The sequence below is a fragment of the Toxotes jaculatrix genome, chromosome 16, assembly GCF_017976425.1.
Source record: "Toxotes jaculatrix isolate fToxJac2 chromosome 16, fToxJac2.pri, whole genome shotgun sequence".
In the NCBI taxonomy this organism is placed as follows: domain Eukaryota; kingdom Metazoa; phylum Chordata; class Actinopteri; family Toxotidae; genus Toxotes; species Toxotes jaculatrix.
Genome location: NC_054409.1, coordinates 21,451,157 through 21,465,324, shown reverse-complemented (window position 1 = coordinate 21,465,324; position 14,168 = coordinate 21,451,157). Strand labels below are relative to the sequence as shown.

Genomic DNA, 14,168 nt, shown 5'->3' with positions numbered 1-14,168 from the left:
TCTGACTCAAACCCAAAAGTAAATGCCTTTGGCTTTGGTAGTTTTTAGCATTATTTCTGCAAACACCCACAGCATGTGGAGGCTTTGAAAGAACAGTGCAAGATTTTTCATTCTGGGAATTCTGGTGCAAACAGGTTGAGTTGGGACTAATTATCTATTCTGTTTTGGCTGCTAGTAGCACCAGTGACTCAACCATCATGATAAGCTCCCATCAGATGTGAACTAAATTTGTCACCATTTGTCAGAAACGGAGTGATGTAATTGAAATATCCATAGTCAGATCTCTTTTAAAAAAAAGTCTTTTCAAAGGCAGGATACAGTTGAGTGTAATTTGTGTTGTGCTTTGACGTGTCATCTTGTGTTCTGGGGAGCGTTTGATAATAATTTAAAATTAATCATTGTCATATTTTATCTCCCTCTCACTTGTGTATTACTTTGAAATGAGAGGTTTATCTGTTTTCATTTCACACTGTGATCATTTCATCCCTCAGGGAGAGATTGGAGAGCCAGGCCAGAAAGGAAGCAAGGGTGACAAAGGAGAACATGTAAGTTGCTGGTTATTTACAGAATTATAGGCAAGTCATTATCTCACATTGTGTTACTTCCTGTGATTGTGACGCTGATTCAGTTTTCTTCTGAAGACATGGCTTTTGAATAGTCATTTTGATGTGTTCCTTCTCCTCTGCAGGGTCCACCTGGCCCCACTGGCCCTCAAGGACCTGTAGGAGCACCTGGTCCTGCTGTAAGTGTCCAGCTTGTATTTAGTGTGTTCAAGATCATTCAGTGCCTCACTTACTGTATCTGTCTGGCTAACAGTGCCACCAACGTTTGCATGTATCTCCTGATTGAAATCCCTTTATCTGTCGCGTTGGGCAGGGTGCAGATGGTGAGCCTGGTCCCAGAGGTCAGCAAGGTCTGTTCGGCCAGAAGGGAGATGAAGGAGCAAGAGGATTCCCTGGACCTCCGGGCCCAGTTGGGCTGCAGGTGCGTATTGCAATGAAAAATATAAACTGTGGTTAAATGTTATCCCTAAGAAAGACTCTGATGAGATGACGAAAACCTCTGCACACTCCTCAGGGCTTGCCTGGTCCACCTGGTGAGAAAGGTGAAACTGGAGACGTTGGTCAAATGGTAAGAGCTTAACGAAGGAGTACAATAAGTTTACACACATTCTGAGTGACTCTGTTACCATTCAATACATTACTTTACAAGCAGTATGTAGGTGAAAAGTATTTGTAAATTAAACTGGATCTTCTCTTCCCTGTAGGGTCCACCTGGCCCCCCTGGTCCCAGAGGTCCCTCAGGACCTCCAGGAGCTGATGGCCCCCAGGGACCTCCTGGTGGTATTGGAAACCCTGGGGCTGTTGGAGAAAAGGTAAACCTCCGTTCCGTTTCTGATTTGATTACGTTTGTTTGGTAACTTTATGGGTCCAGGTGATCCTGCTTGCACAGCGGTGGGTGGTTTGGTGCAGCTGAGGTTTTTGTGTAAGCACATCAGGCATCATTCTGATGATCCTTTTATGCATGAAGCCGTGCGTCTTTTTAATTTACACCTGCCACCTCTTTAGTTGGTGTAAGTGTAAACACAGACTTCTCCAACATCACATAAACTCTAACAGTTATGTTGTTTTGTGCATCTTTTTATTGGATAGTAATCTTTTCTGTCTTTTAGGAAATTAAATGCACAATTTTAATCACTTCAGTAAACAGATGTTTAGACATACAGCAAAAAATCATTCATTCAGCAAACAATGTGTTCATCCTGCTACAGCCTTTTTTGGTGGCACCTTCGGAACAGTTTCAGAAAAACGAGCACAGTGTCTCTAGATGTGGAATTCCAGAGAGGTAGACAACTCAACAAAGTTCCCCTAGTACACTTGATGTCATGAATCCCATGACCACTATGGCACATGACACATTTTTCATTGTAACCTGCCTATGACACAGGTGTAATACAGTTTTTATCCAGCTGACTGTTTTTTATAACGCTTTGGAAGGAGCAGATTCAGTGTGCTAGCAGTTTGTTTGAACGCTCTGTGGTAAAGACTTTGAATGATACCTCTTTACAAGGCTTTTGCAGCCATTAATATTTCACATGGCTATTTATATGATACCCTTTTAAATGGGACATGATAATTTTTTCTTTCGCTGCAGAGTGACAGATGCACAGAAAATCTAACGGACAGGCTGCCATCCCCAACAGTGCCATTGCTGAATGGAGAGAGTATGAATAAATACTCAACGGCACCGTACTTGAAATTCTAAGATGATAAATGCATTATTAAAGGCAGCTCTCATAAAATCAACTCCCACTCTTATTTGTTGCTGCTCTTTCATTATGAAAGGCGTGCTTTGGCAGCTGCTGGACTGCAGTGCTGTGCACTTTCAGCTCACTTTCTGTCCGTCGTGATGGTGTGATTTGTTTTATCTGGTTCAGTCAATACAATCACCTTTTGCTCCTTTATAATCTCCCTGAGGATAGCCTGTCCTTCTCCTGTGCAAACAAACACAGCACTCTTTTGGCTAATCGTGCCTCAGCTGATATGGCATTTTATTAGCCAGCCCAGGGAGCTGGCAAGCAACTGAGCTCAGGCTTTTTCTGCAAACACATCCCTCATATCACAGTGATGAGCAGCTGTCTCTCATGCTCTCAGTTTCCCTGTTCTCAGCAGATTCTCCCAGCATCCCTGTGGTGGACATGAGCAGGTTGTCATAAGGACGGAGTCAATGGGCTGTGCAAGGCTTCTCAGATGCAACATTGCATAAAGAGCAGTGTACACTCCTGATACACGAGGATCAGTCATGCTTTTAAACAGGCGTACCAACTGCTTAGAGTGGATTTCTTGACAGCAGCGAGAGAGGTTCTGGAAGACAGCCAGACTCTAATTTAGTGTATCAGCTGATGTTCACAATACAGAGCTGTTCATGCTAGAGAGAATGTGGATATGCTTATCGTAACACATCACTGCGTAGCTTGTCACTGGCTCTGCAGAGCAGTGCTATCGATTGGTGCCTTCTCTCCCGGTCATGACATGGGCTAATATTTTTCCCTGGAACAGGTGTGGCAGAGTGCATCTGCAGTAAACCTCAGATGGGAGGATGGTAGGCTTATCTGACAGTGAGTAACGATAGTGCCCAGTGTATAGGTGAGTCAACAGGGCAGCTATCTAAAAAGGCGAGAGAAAGAGGACAAGATATATGGGTAGGGTCCAGGGAGAACCGTGAGGTCACCGCCCTCTTTGCTCCAGCCACCCAGTCTACCCGCACTTGATGGATTGAAATCTCTCGTGTCATCTCTTTCTATCCCCATTTGGGTGACAAGGGCACCAGGACAGTGAGAGCTGCTGTGAATGATGGGATTTTTAGAACCATGTTGGATCAACAAATCACCTCTCTGATAATGTATCTCTCTCACCCTCTAATATCTCCTCCCACTCTCCCCTCCAACCTCTCTCCCTCTCTTTTTCTTTATCAGGGAGATGCTGGTGAAACAGGAGAGCCAGGTCTTCAGGGAGAAGTTGGCCCACCAGTGAGTCATCTGAGTTTTCTCTATTTTTACAGGATAAGAACCAACAAAGAATGAAATCCAATGCTAATACACCACTGAAGAAAATGAATCATTGTTGATCAATAGCTAGACTACAAATGAGTACAATGACCCTTAAGTATAATGTTTACTTTTCTATGACGTTTCCTTTCCCATTTTCCACATTTCTTTTCTACCAGTCTCTGAATTAGAATTGTTGGTAACTGTGTATTATTCCAGGGTCCAAGAGGGGAACGAGGAGAAAAGGGAGAGGCTGGTCCAGCTGGTGCAGCCGGACCTCCTGGCCCTAAGGGTCCCCCTGGAGATGATGGTCCTAAAGGCAGCCCAGTAAGCTTGACTCCATCGTCAGCTTAAGAAAATACACTTTATATGACAAGTCAATAAAGTCTCTTTATTTTTCCTTACACAGAAGGTCATATTGACCTGAAACTAAATGTCTTATCTCCAAAAAAAAAAAAAAAAAAGTAATGCAGCTTTTATTGATTTTCAGGGTCCCAGTGGTTTCCCCGGTGACCCAGGCCCCCCTGGAGAGCCTGGTCCCGCTGTACGTATGGCTTGAGTTATGAATTGTGCAAAATCTATTCTTTACAGTTTTTTTTTTTTTATGTAATGCATCATGACTGAGATTCTGTTCAATTCTTATGCAGGGGTTAGACGGTCCACCTGGTGACAAGGGAGATGATGGAGAGGCTGGTCAGCCTGTGAGTATCACTTCTCCACAGCGCTGTGTGTCATTACTGTAAAATGAGAATTGTCATTTAAATTGCAAAGTGTTTAAATTTTCATGAAATTTTCACTCTGTGAAATTTTAAATTAGGGTTCACCTGGACCCACTGGAGAGTCTGGTCCCTCTGGACCACCAGGAAAGCGAGTAAGTACTGTCCTGTGCTTTCAAAAATGCTAAAGGATTTCTGTCTTTGTATTCTACAATATTAATACCTGTCACATATGTTTTTGTTTTTTGTTTTTTTCAAATAGGGCCCCCCTGGAGCAGCAGGACCTGAGGGAAGACAAGGAGAGAAGGGAGCAAAGGTAACGCATCCCACAAGTAATACAGTCTTTACACCAATGTCAAAACACAACAAATGAGCAAGAACTGGTTTATGCGTATCCTGTTTTGGTGTGAAAGGGAGAACCTGGTTTGGAAGGTCCCCAAGGAAAGACAGGCCCCGTTGGTCCTCAAGGATCACCTGGCAAGCCTGGTTCTGAAGGCCTCAGGGGCATCCCTGGCCCAGTTGTAAGTAAAGTGTTTCTTACCCTCACACCAAGTCATCACAGTCATATTGAAGTTGCGTAATATTGTTAAATGGATGTATAGCAAGTATACGTTAACAGTTTCTGATAGCAGCAGAACATAGGAGCTATTTAGAGAAGCCTGTCTTTCATGTGAGACAGGGGCTAAAAACACTGTACAATTCTGTATCTCTGTGCAGGGAGAGCAAGGTTTACCCGGTTCTCCAGGCCCAGATGGACCTCCAGGACCGATGGTGAGTAGAAGCGAATCCTGGCCTTCGAACTGAGGCATTTCACATACACTTTATTTTTGTTGAGGCATTTCACATAGTGCAGCTGATCTGAAACTGAATTCAACTGCTATCCCTCTCATAGGGCCCTCCTGGTTTACCTGGTTTGAAAGGAGACTCTGGTGTCAAAGGAGAAAAGGTGAGCCACTCCAGCACCTGCTCAACTGATCTGAATGTTTTGATGTGGAGCAGAAGCTACAATAAATACTGTAACAAAGACAAATTAACCTATTTACTTACAGATTGATTAGATCTCTTGTTTGCCTCCAGCCATCAGATCATTACCCTAATGATTAGAGGGTGTGCCAGATAGATATATTATGGGGCTAATGTTTGTGATGCTTTATTATTGACTGTTGTATTGATGATATGTGTGTGTGTGTGTTGTTCTCTGCCCTCAGGGCCATCCGGGTCTTATTGGTCTTATCGGACCCCCAGGTGAACAGGGAGAGAAAGGTGACAGAGGTCTTCCTGGTCCTCCAGGAGCATCTGGTCCCAAAGGAGACAATGTAAGCAAACCAAATCACACTTGAGCCACAGAAAAAATCCTACACATTGTATTTTTAATTCTGTATACAAAAACAGATTGTAAGTGTTGCAGAAGAGTAGTACCACTAATGCCAACAATCTGCCCACTGAAGGTTATTGATAGTCTTCCTTGTAATTGTGGTCTTTTTCAATTTAGCAAAGGCAAAACGTAGTCAGCAGTGTTAATATCCCTCATGCTAGTCAATAGGGTTACATCATGAATAAACAGTGCTTGTCACACAACAGTTATGGATTCACAGTCTCTTTTCTCCTTTAGGGTATTGCTGGTCCCTCAGGTCCACTTGGTCCCCTGGGTCCTCCCGGACTACCCGTAAGACTAAGCTCATCATATATGTTGTACTACAGAATGTGTCTAACTCAGTGGCATGTAATGTCTGAGCTAATATTGATCACTTGCTCAATTTCGCATCTTTAGGGTCCTCCTGGTCCCAAGGGAGCTAAAGGATCATCGGTAGGTGTTTTGGACAAAGTTTAATTCCATCAGAAACAATGACAAGTATTTCTCATGACACTCATGAAAATCATTTGACATTTAATATTAAGCATTCCTTTAATTTGTATTCTTTAGGGTCAAACTGGACCAAAGGGAGAGACTGGTACACCTGGACCTCCTGGTCCTCCTGTAAGTTAATGCACTAGTTTTTTCAGTGCATCATCATTTTATATATTATCCTCTGTAAGTCATTATCTCTTTGTTTTATGGACATTTACATAATCTCCATCCTTACCTCTGACTGGCATTTGTGTCTTTTCCTTTCATGTCTCCTTAACAGGGCCCTCCTGGCGATGTTATCCACCCACTCCCCATCCACGCTCCCATTAAGGGCAGAACGCGTAGGAACATCGATGCCAGCCAGATGGTGGATGATGCAACCGTGGATGCCAACTACAAGGACTACGACGACGGCATGGAGGAAATCTTTGGCTCCCTCAACTCCCTGAAACTGGAGATCGAGCAGATGAAGCACCCGCTGGGCACAGAGAGCAACCCTGCTCGTACCTGCAAGGACCTGCAGCTCTGCCACCCTGATTTCCCTGATGGTTTGTATCACGTTGCATCTAAATGAGGCATGAGGTTTATTGTCTAATCCCCCCTCTCTGCAGTTTTTAATCCCTGCACTGAAACTGTGTTTATCACACAGTGGCTTGCTAGAAATGTTGAAGAAAAGAGAATTCTACCGGATAGTATGTTTACGGTAGAATGAGCTGTATTGTGTGACTGCCTGCCTCCCTTTAATAGCCACAACCCATGTCCCTGCTCTCTACACCCATATGATGTAGATACACTGCAAATAGTACACATTCGCAATTTAATGAACCTCACTGAGTGCTCATAATGGAATGGTGCTTGAGAATCAACTAAAGGCGCAACACTTGGTTGATTAATGGATAAGTCAACTGACAGAAAAATAATCAGCAACTTTTTTGTCGACAGCTGTTGAAGTTAGTTTTCAAACAAATATACCAAACTTTCCCCAGTTCCACCCAATCATTTGTAAGGATTTGCTGCTTTACTTTCTCTTATTTGATAATAAATTTAGATTTTAATGTGTTGGTAAGACAAAAAAAAAAAAAGGCAATTTGATGACATCCCCAGGGGCTTTAGATAATCTTTTCTAACTTTTTGTAGACCAAGCGATTGAGAAAATAATTGTCAGATTGAAAATAATAATTAGCTGCAGCCCTAGAATCATGCGGCATTTTGGATATTTCAGCAGCGCTAATCCGTCATAGTTAATGCAAGTATTTCCAGTTCTGTATAATGTTCTACCTCAGCAGCACGACTCACTTTTCAAAGATGGATGTTAAAATATCCCAGACTTGGGGAGGGGGGGGGGGGGCTGCTACTTTTAATGCTGAATTTACTAGAAAACACAAACAATTAAGAGTGTGTTGTATATTGTGTATATGTTTGCCTTGAGCAAGGCAAATATTAAACAACAGTATGATATTTAAAGGGGAGTTTGTTAACTTTTTCCCCGTATAACTCAACACAGAATGATAATGTAGATATAGAGACATGTATGATAATGGAGCACAGGCCATACAGTGCCAGATGTTGCCTTTACCTGGAGGAGAACAGTATAGGCTTCAGATCATATGTGCCACAATTTTACTCTTTGTCTCTGTCTTTCTGTTCTTTCCCCCTCTCTCCATCTCCTCAGGTGAGTACTGGATTGATCCAAACCAGGGCTGCTCTCGGGACTCCTTCAAGGTTTACTGCAACTTCACAGCAGGTGGAGAGAGCTGCATCTTCCCAGATAAGAAGTCTGAAGGGGTAAGTCTGTCCACGTGTAGACAAACACTCGCACACATGAGACAGTCAGGTTGAGGATACAGTAAGTAGAGAGGTTGAGGCAGGTGCTAGAAACAGTGTTTTACTATTTTGAGACTCCTGCTTGTGATTTGATTGACAGTAAAGCAGATAGGTGAACAGCTGTCTTTTTTTCTTCACGTATGGGACTAAGTGGCATGCGTACAACATAAATAACCCGCACATCTCAAAACAGCACTATTTGCAACAGGAACTCTGTTGTACCTCCTCATGTACCCATATAATTAGCCTCCATGAGATTATCTGGTGTATTGTGATGAAGAAGATGCAGGAGATGACTCACCAGGGCTTCCTGCGTTTCCCACGAGGGCCAGAGTTATTTTACAAACCTGCTAAATCTCAGTTTAGTTCTGACGGTTAGTAACTGTGGGGAGATAACTCCTTCATTCAAACACACACAATCACACTAACTCGCCCATACTCCATTGTTTCGGTGCCATTTTTAGGTGGAATGCCATTAAGAACTTTATCACCTGTTAAAAAAAAAGCCTTTGGCAGGTGACAGGCACATTGAGAAGGTTTTTGGTTCATTATGCATGAGTGTGTAGTGAAGAGGAGAGTAGCAGAGTGGTGGAACACTGGGAACACTGTCTTTGACAAGTCGGGGGTTGTGTAATAGCACAGTGCTACAGCCATTTTAATGATCCCACTCACCAAGCCTCAGAGGAGCAGGGGTTTGCTTAAGCTTAGAATAATGAAGCAGACTTTTTATAGCGTGCTGGTGATGGGCTGCTCTCATTTGTGTCAGGGCTGAAAAGAAAAGCCTGTGCTGTCAGTCTTTGCACTGAGACCGAAAACACTCCCACATGTTTTTAGATTGGCACAGTTATTATAAGAGCACATAGTTATACTGTCCATGTACCGTACAGAATCACAGTCAGAAAGCCAGACACGCTATCATGGATTCTGGAAAAAGTCAAAGTCACTGCAAGGATATATTTCCTCCCTCTGCTCAGTCCAGCCCGGTGCAAACAACTAAGAGTCACCTTCAAGGCAGCATGGGTCTAATGTATGCCATCTCCCAACGATACGTGATCTCCGGCCCATCATTCATTAAGGCATTAAGCTATTGATGACAGTTCCATATCAAACCCTGCTATCTAATTATAGGGAAATTCATCATTGTCATGCCTGAGACCATTAGCGCTGTGCCCTGTTGGCCAATTCACAGCTTTTAATGGCATAACAAAGTTAGTGCACCATGGCTGCACAGCACTAACGCTGAACAGCAGGACTAGAGGCCGCGGTATAAGAGCTCCTTGCAGGCGATCATTTCTTAATTAATCACTGTGTACTCATGAATTTTTCAGCAGCAATTAGCTGCCAGCCACAGTTTGTACTGTACAAAATGGCATAATGGCTTACTAAAATCTACTGCCCTGGTCCGGTTGCTCTGGTTGATCTCACTGAATACTGTTTCAGGTCTGGAAGACTCCACAGAGGACAAACAGGAGGAGAAAGAGGGGAGAGAAAAAAAAGTGGGGATGTGTTTCTGTTAGATCTGTTTCCTTTCTTTAACACTGCTGTTTTTTCCTCCTCCTGCTCTGCCTCTGTTGATCCATGCCCCCAGGCTAGGCTCACATCCTGGGTAAAGGAGAATCCCGGCTCCTGGTTCAGTGAATTCAAACGTGGTAAACTGGTAAGCGAGACTCCGGACTTGTCCAAGTCTTTTTCCCTTCCCTGAACGCCTCTTATATTTTACAGAGCAAAATGGCAAAATGGCCCAAAGACTCGCCAGGCACATGGTATAGTCACTACAAGAGAGGTTCCCTGGTAAGTGGCCCTGCCTGTGGTCCCGGAGTCTTGGCTGAGGCCTGGACTCTGTGTGCCTGAGGCTCTGCATGGTTCTGGTTCTGCCCTACAAAGTATGTATATGCACTGGCACCTTGCTTGTTTGGTTGTTATATCATTGTGGTGCATGATTCAGCACGAGCTGCACTCACCTTCAGTCCAGCAACATAGATGATGCTCTCAAGAGGAAATGGAGGAGGGGTTTGTGGGCCATGCAGGCAGGATTTGACCCGTGCAGAGGCAACAGATTTGACACCTAATGGTGTTTGATAAATAGAAAACAATATACTGCCTTTTTACTGCAGACATTCCTGACTGTATTATCCACTCTGCCACACCTCTGCTACATTAAGAGAGCATCTTCTAAGAGTGACTGTGTGCCTCAACACTTCCATGACTCAAGAAGCATTGTTATATCCACAGACAGGTGTTTTTGTCCACACTATAAAATCAGCCAAGAGTGAATACATCAATTTACACCTCTCTTTCTTACACATCCGATTTTCTTTAGTTGTGGATCTCAACACGTTCCTGCCTCAGCACGTCATCTATCCTCCACAAGGGGGGAAAGATAAGTGTCATTCCCACTCTGCTGCAGCCGTTCAGCTGCACTCACATTCCCTCTGTCTCCCTTTAAACACCACTTAAATCTGGCAGAGTTGCTCTGAGTCAAACAGGTCAGGCACTCAGTCACCACCCAGGGGCTTCTGGGTACTCAGTCACTGTTGACATGCGGCTGTGATGATAAAGAGGTAATGTTTCTCCAGTGATGTCGGGCTGGATCCACACGCTGTGCGGGGCGGGGGGGGTGAAGACTGGTGGGGTAAATGAGAAAAGCATGGGACTACCCAGCTACTGTGAGGATGAAAACTTCAGAGGGGTTTCTGATTCGAGCCACAGTGCCGACACTCAGACATAAATTACAGAACAAAGTCTTAATTGTTTATACCTTGTGATCAATTAGCTAATTAAAGCAATCACTGGCACTTAATTGTTGCACAGATAGATGCAGAAGATGTTTAGCTCCTTCTGTTTATACCAAGTTTGAGTGTCGGTACTCTGGGTCTGCATATGCATGTGTGCTGAGGTTTGTGTGTGTGTGTGAGTGAATGTTTGCTTATGTACAAGAACAAGTCGTGAAAGAACACATCCAGACTCAGACGGTTTGCTGCTCTGGCTGCATGGCATGGATGCTGCATGCGCTCTACTCTCAGTAAGTCTCCGTTTGTCTGAAAGACGAAGCAACGGTGTGGATCTAATGGATTCCTGATGGTTGGTATGCCGATAGTCACTTACGGACATTGAAACCGAACTGTGACTGGTTAACAGACCTGCTGTCTTATCAGTCAGGACTGCTGAGCGCCATAAGCAGTTTAATGGGATGTAGCTCAGTTTTCCGTAACATAAGCTCAAAAAGAAAAATATTCTAGGTTAATTATAGGTTAATTACCAGGAAATTAACATATTACTGCAACATATTTCCTATTACGATAATTAAATTTGAATGATTTTACCAGAATTTGCTCATATTGGTTCTATATTTTACATAATTACATAATCAAGAATCAAATTAGGTGTTTAGTAATGCCTATTTTTTTGCACTTTGAAGGCAGATTTTTCCACATTAAGCCTTGCACATCTGTACAGCTTACAGGCATTAGGCCTTGGAAATATTCTGCACCCTTCCTCGGCTCTATATAATATCACCTGATCCACTTTCTAAGCAATGTGGACTGTGGTCCACACTTATCTTTCCCCTGGAGACATTAGCATAAATTTGCACACGTTACTTTTAGGGAATTACTGAGCCTTTTTAAAAATGACAGCTATATATTTGTGAGCTGGTTTTAAAGATATACAGATATCTTCAGTCAGAGTATTAGAGAGGAACTCTAGCCTTGCTGGTTTTGATCTTTTCATGGAATAATAATAAGAAAAATATAGAATAGCACCAATGTTATCCTTTAATGATCAGATCAAAACCCTGTGCTGTATTTCCTACCTAAAGTTCTGTTAGTTTAGTCTGGGCCATCACAGATCATGGCAGTATATATATATATATATATATGTTGTGTGTCCCAGGATGACGTCTCCTTCTTCAAACACTGTCAATAGGAAACACGTTCTTGAAATCCCAACACAGCAGTAAAACAGGAAAACAAATTACTAGTCATAAATTCATTCAAAATGACTCCCAAGAGAAAGACACTGCAGTAAATCTTTTCAGTATCTTCAGGATATCCGTCCCCTCGGTTTACTCAGTCCCTTCTGTGGGTGTTAAGTTTGTGATGCACAACTTCATCTGCTTTCTTTTTTTTTTTTTTTTGCAGCTCTCCTACGTGGATGCTGAGGGCAACCCAATCGGAGTGGTCCAGATGACTTTCTTGCGGTTGCTGAGCGCAGCAGCCAGACAGAACATGACTTACAACTGCTACCAGTCGGTGGCCTGGCACGACCAGGAGCAGGACAACTACGACAAGGCCATCCGCTTCCTGGGCTCCAACGACGAGGAGATGTCTTACGATAACAATCCTTACATCCGCGCCCTGGTCGATGGCTGTGCGGTAAGTCAAAGAGACGTGTGCGTCTGTGGGCGGCTGGTGGGGCTCCTTTGATGAACAGGAAATTATGTTTCTGTGGTCTTTGTAGTCAAAAGAGTGAGATGTTTTTATTTCTAAAAAATGTTTTTTTCCCCCCTTCCTGCTGTGTCTTCTCTCAGTTGAAAAAGGGCTATGAAAAGACAGTACTTGAGATCAACACACCAAAGGTGGAACAGGTGCCATTTGTGGACATCATGTTCAACGACTTTGGCGGTTCCACGCAGAAGTTTGGATTTGAAGTGGGCCCTGTCTGTTTCATCGGCTAAGACTGTTCACTGAGCAAATGGAGAAAAAAAAAAAGCATATTTTTGTTTTCTCAGAAAAAAAAAACTATTGAAAAATAATAGGACAATTCTATTTGTAAAAAAGTAACTTTTTTTTCCATAAAGCAACAAGTATGAGTAAAATGAAATCAAGTTGAGAATTCCGTGAAATTCTTTAGGAATAAAGGAAAACGAAATAACCTTGAAACCTCAGTGTGCCTTCTCCATCACATGCAAGTTTTGAAACTGGATGTCAGATCCTGCCTCCTATACAACACACACACACCCACACAACACAGACACACCTACACAAAAACACACAGACACACACACACACCTCGCCCCATGTCATCACACTTGATTTAGACGGTTTTGTCCCAAACAACGAAGGCGACCCTGAGAGCTGCAGCCGTTCCAGACGGTCGCAGCATTTGCCATGGACTCCATCTGATTTGGCTCTTTTCTCTTCTTTAGTCCTGATCTCATGTTTTCCCTCATCTCCCTGGCTTTTTTTTCCACTTGTCTTTTGTTGGTTTTGTTTGCTCACTCACTACAGGAGCTTTTGTTTGTGCATAATTGTCTCCCCATTCTCTTGGAATGGATCTTATATATATAAATATATATAAATAATTTTTATGTTTGTAAGTACATTCTGTATATTTTTCCTGGTAATGTTTATTGCTTCTGGCTTCAAAACATGCATGTGACTTTATTAATTGTGAGGTAGGAGATGATGGATACAGGGATAACATCTAAATTGTAGAAATATCGACAGTGAGGAAATTCGACTTGTAAATTGAAAAAAAAAAAACAAACAAAAAAAAAAACAAATTGGGAAGTCCTGTCTTGTTGCAGTTGTGGAGCACATCTTGTTGTAATTTAAGAACGGAATGGAAATAAAAGACGAAAACAAGCTCTGTGATATTACGTGACAGTTGATTTGCATAACAAAAAATAATACATTCCTCCTTTTGTTCCCGCTGAACAGAACACCTACCTTGGTGGCAATATCATTAACTTAATAAACAGCTTCTTTTTTTTTTTTCCTGAAATACTCATCTGTCTGACTATGCAATGGGAGATGATGTCACATTTTAATGAAAACACAAAGAAATCGAAACCTAGGTGCTATTTTCTCTCTTCTGTGGTGCTATGTATTTTTCTAGTTTGTGTTGTTTGAATGAAAGGAAAATTTGTGGTGATAATATTCCATCACCAGCAGCCCCCTGACTCTCTTACCCACCACATCTGACACAGGTGGATCTTTGCTGCATCCATTTTGTTTTTTTGTTTGTTTTTGTTTCTTTTTTTCTTTCTTTCTTTTTTGTTTTCTTTTAAATGTCCAGCGGTGGTGTTTGCATGCCGTTTCCCTACATATCCACACACAGATCAGTGCAGCATGGCGGCGTATGTTATCTCCTGCTTCGGCGGACCGCACAGATCAGAAATGTGTCTGACACTTGTACCAAATGTTGGAATAACAAAAGGAAACTGAGATGGCGCTGTTGGCTTTGCATATCATTGCTCTAAGACGCTGCATTTTGGCTCTTGCTGTTGGAT

General features: G+C 42.7%; 1 protein-coding gene across 3 annotated transcripts in view; it reads left to right on the top strand.

Moving 5' to 3' along the window:
- The window catches only part of col5a1 (procollagen, type V, alpha 1), a 69,055-nt gene extending 55,609 nt beyond the window's left edge, over nucleotides 1-13,446 (top strand). For 2 of the 3 annotated variants that reach the window (XM_041058272.1, XM_041058269.1), the window contains 23 exons: nucleotides 492-545; nucleotides 689-742; nucleotides 877-984; nucleotides 1,078-1,131; nucleotides 1,268-1,375; nucleotides 3,476-3,529; nucleotides 3,767-3,874; nucleotides 4,038-4,091; nucleotides 4,195-4,248; nucleotides 4,365-4,418; nucleotides 4,526-4,579; nucleotides 4,677-4,784; nucleotides 4,981-5,034; nucleotides 5,156-5,209; nucleotides 5,472-5,579; nucleotides 5,876-5,929; nucleotides 6,035-6,070; nucleotides 6,188-6,241; nucleotides 6,393-6,660; nucleotides 7,785-7,897; nucleotides 9,525-9,593; nucleotides 12,076-12,309; nucleotides 12,465-13,446. In XM_041058272.1, the coding sequence (XP_040914206.1) occupies nucleotides 492-545; nucleotides 689-742; nucleotides 877-984; nucleotides 1,078-1,131; nucleotides 1,268-1,375; nucleotides 3,476-3,529; nucleotides 3,767-3,874; nucleotides 4,038-4,091; nucleotides 4,195-4,248; nucleotides 4,365-4,418; nucleotides 4,526-4,579; nucleotides 4,677-4,784; nucleotides 4,981-5,034; nucleotides 5,156-5,209; nucleotides 5,472-5,579; nucleotides 5,876-5,929; nucleotides 6,035-6,070; nucleotides 6,188-6,241; nucleotides 6,393-6,660; nucleotides 7,785-7,897; nucleotides 9,525-9,593; nucleotides 12,076-12,309; nucleotides 12,465-12,611 (2,055 nt within the window). In that variant the 3' untranslated portion in view covers nucleotides 12,612-13,446. Of the gene's footprint in view, nucleotides 1-491; nucleotides 546-688; nucleotides 743-876; nucleotides 985-1,077; nucleotides 1,132-1,267; nucleotides 1,376-3,475; nucleotides 3,530-3,766; nucleotides 3,875-4,037; nucleotides 4,092-4,194; nucleotides 4,249-4,364; nucleotides 4,419-4,525; nucleotides 4,580-4,676; nucleotides 4,785-4,980; nucleotides 5,035-5,155; nucleotides 5,210-5,471; nucleotides 5,580-5,875; nucleotides 5,930-6,034; nucleotides 6,071-6,187; nucleotides 6,242-6,392; nucleotides 6,661-7,784; nucleotides 7,898-9,524; nucleotides 9,594-9,658; nucleotides 9,728-12,075; nucleotides 12,310-12,464 lie in introns of all 3 variants that reach the window. The other variant, XM_041058270.1, reaches the window with a different exon arrangement.
- The last annotated feature ends 722 nt before the right edge of the window (nucleotides 13,447-14,168 follow it).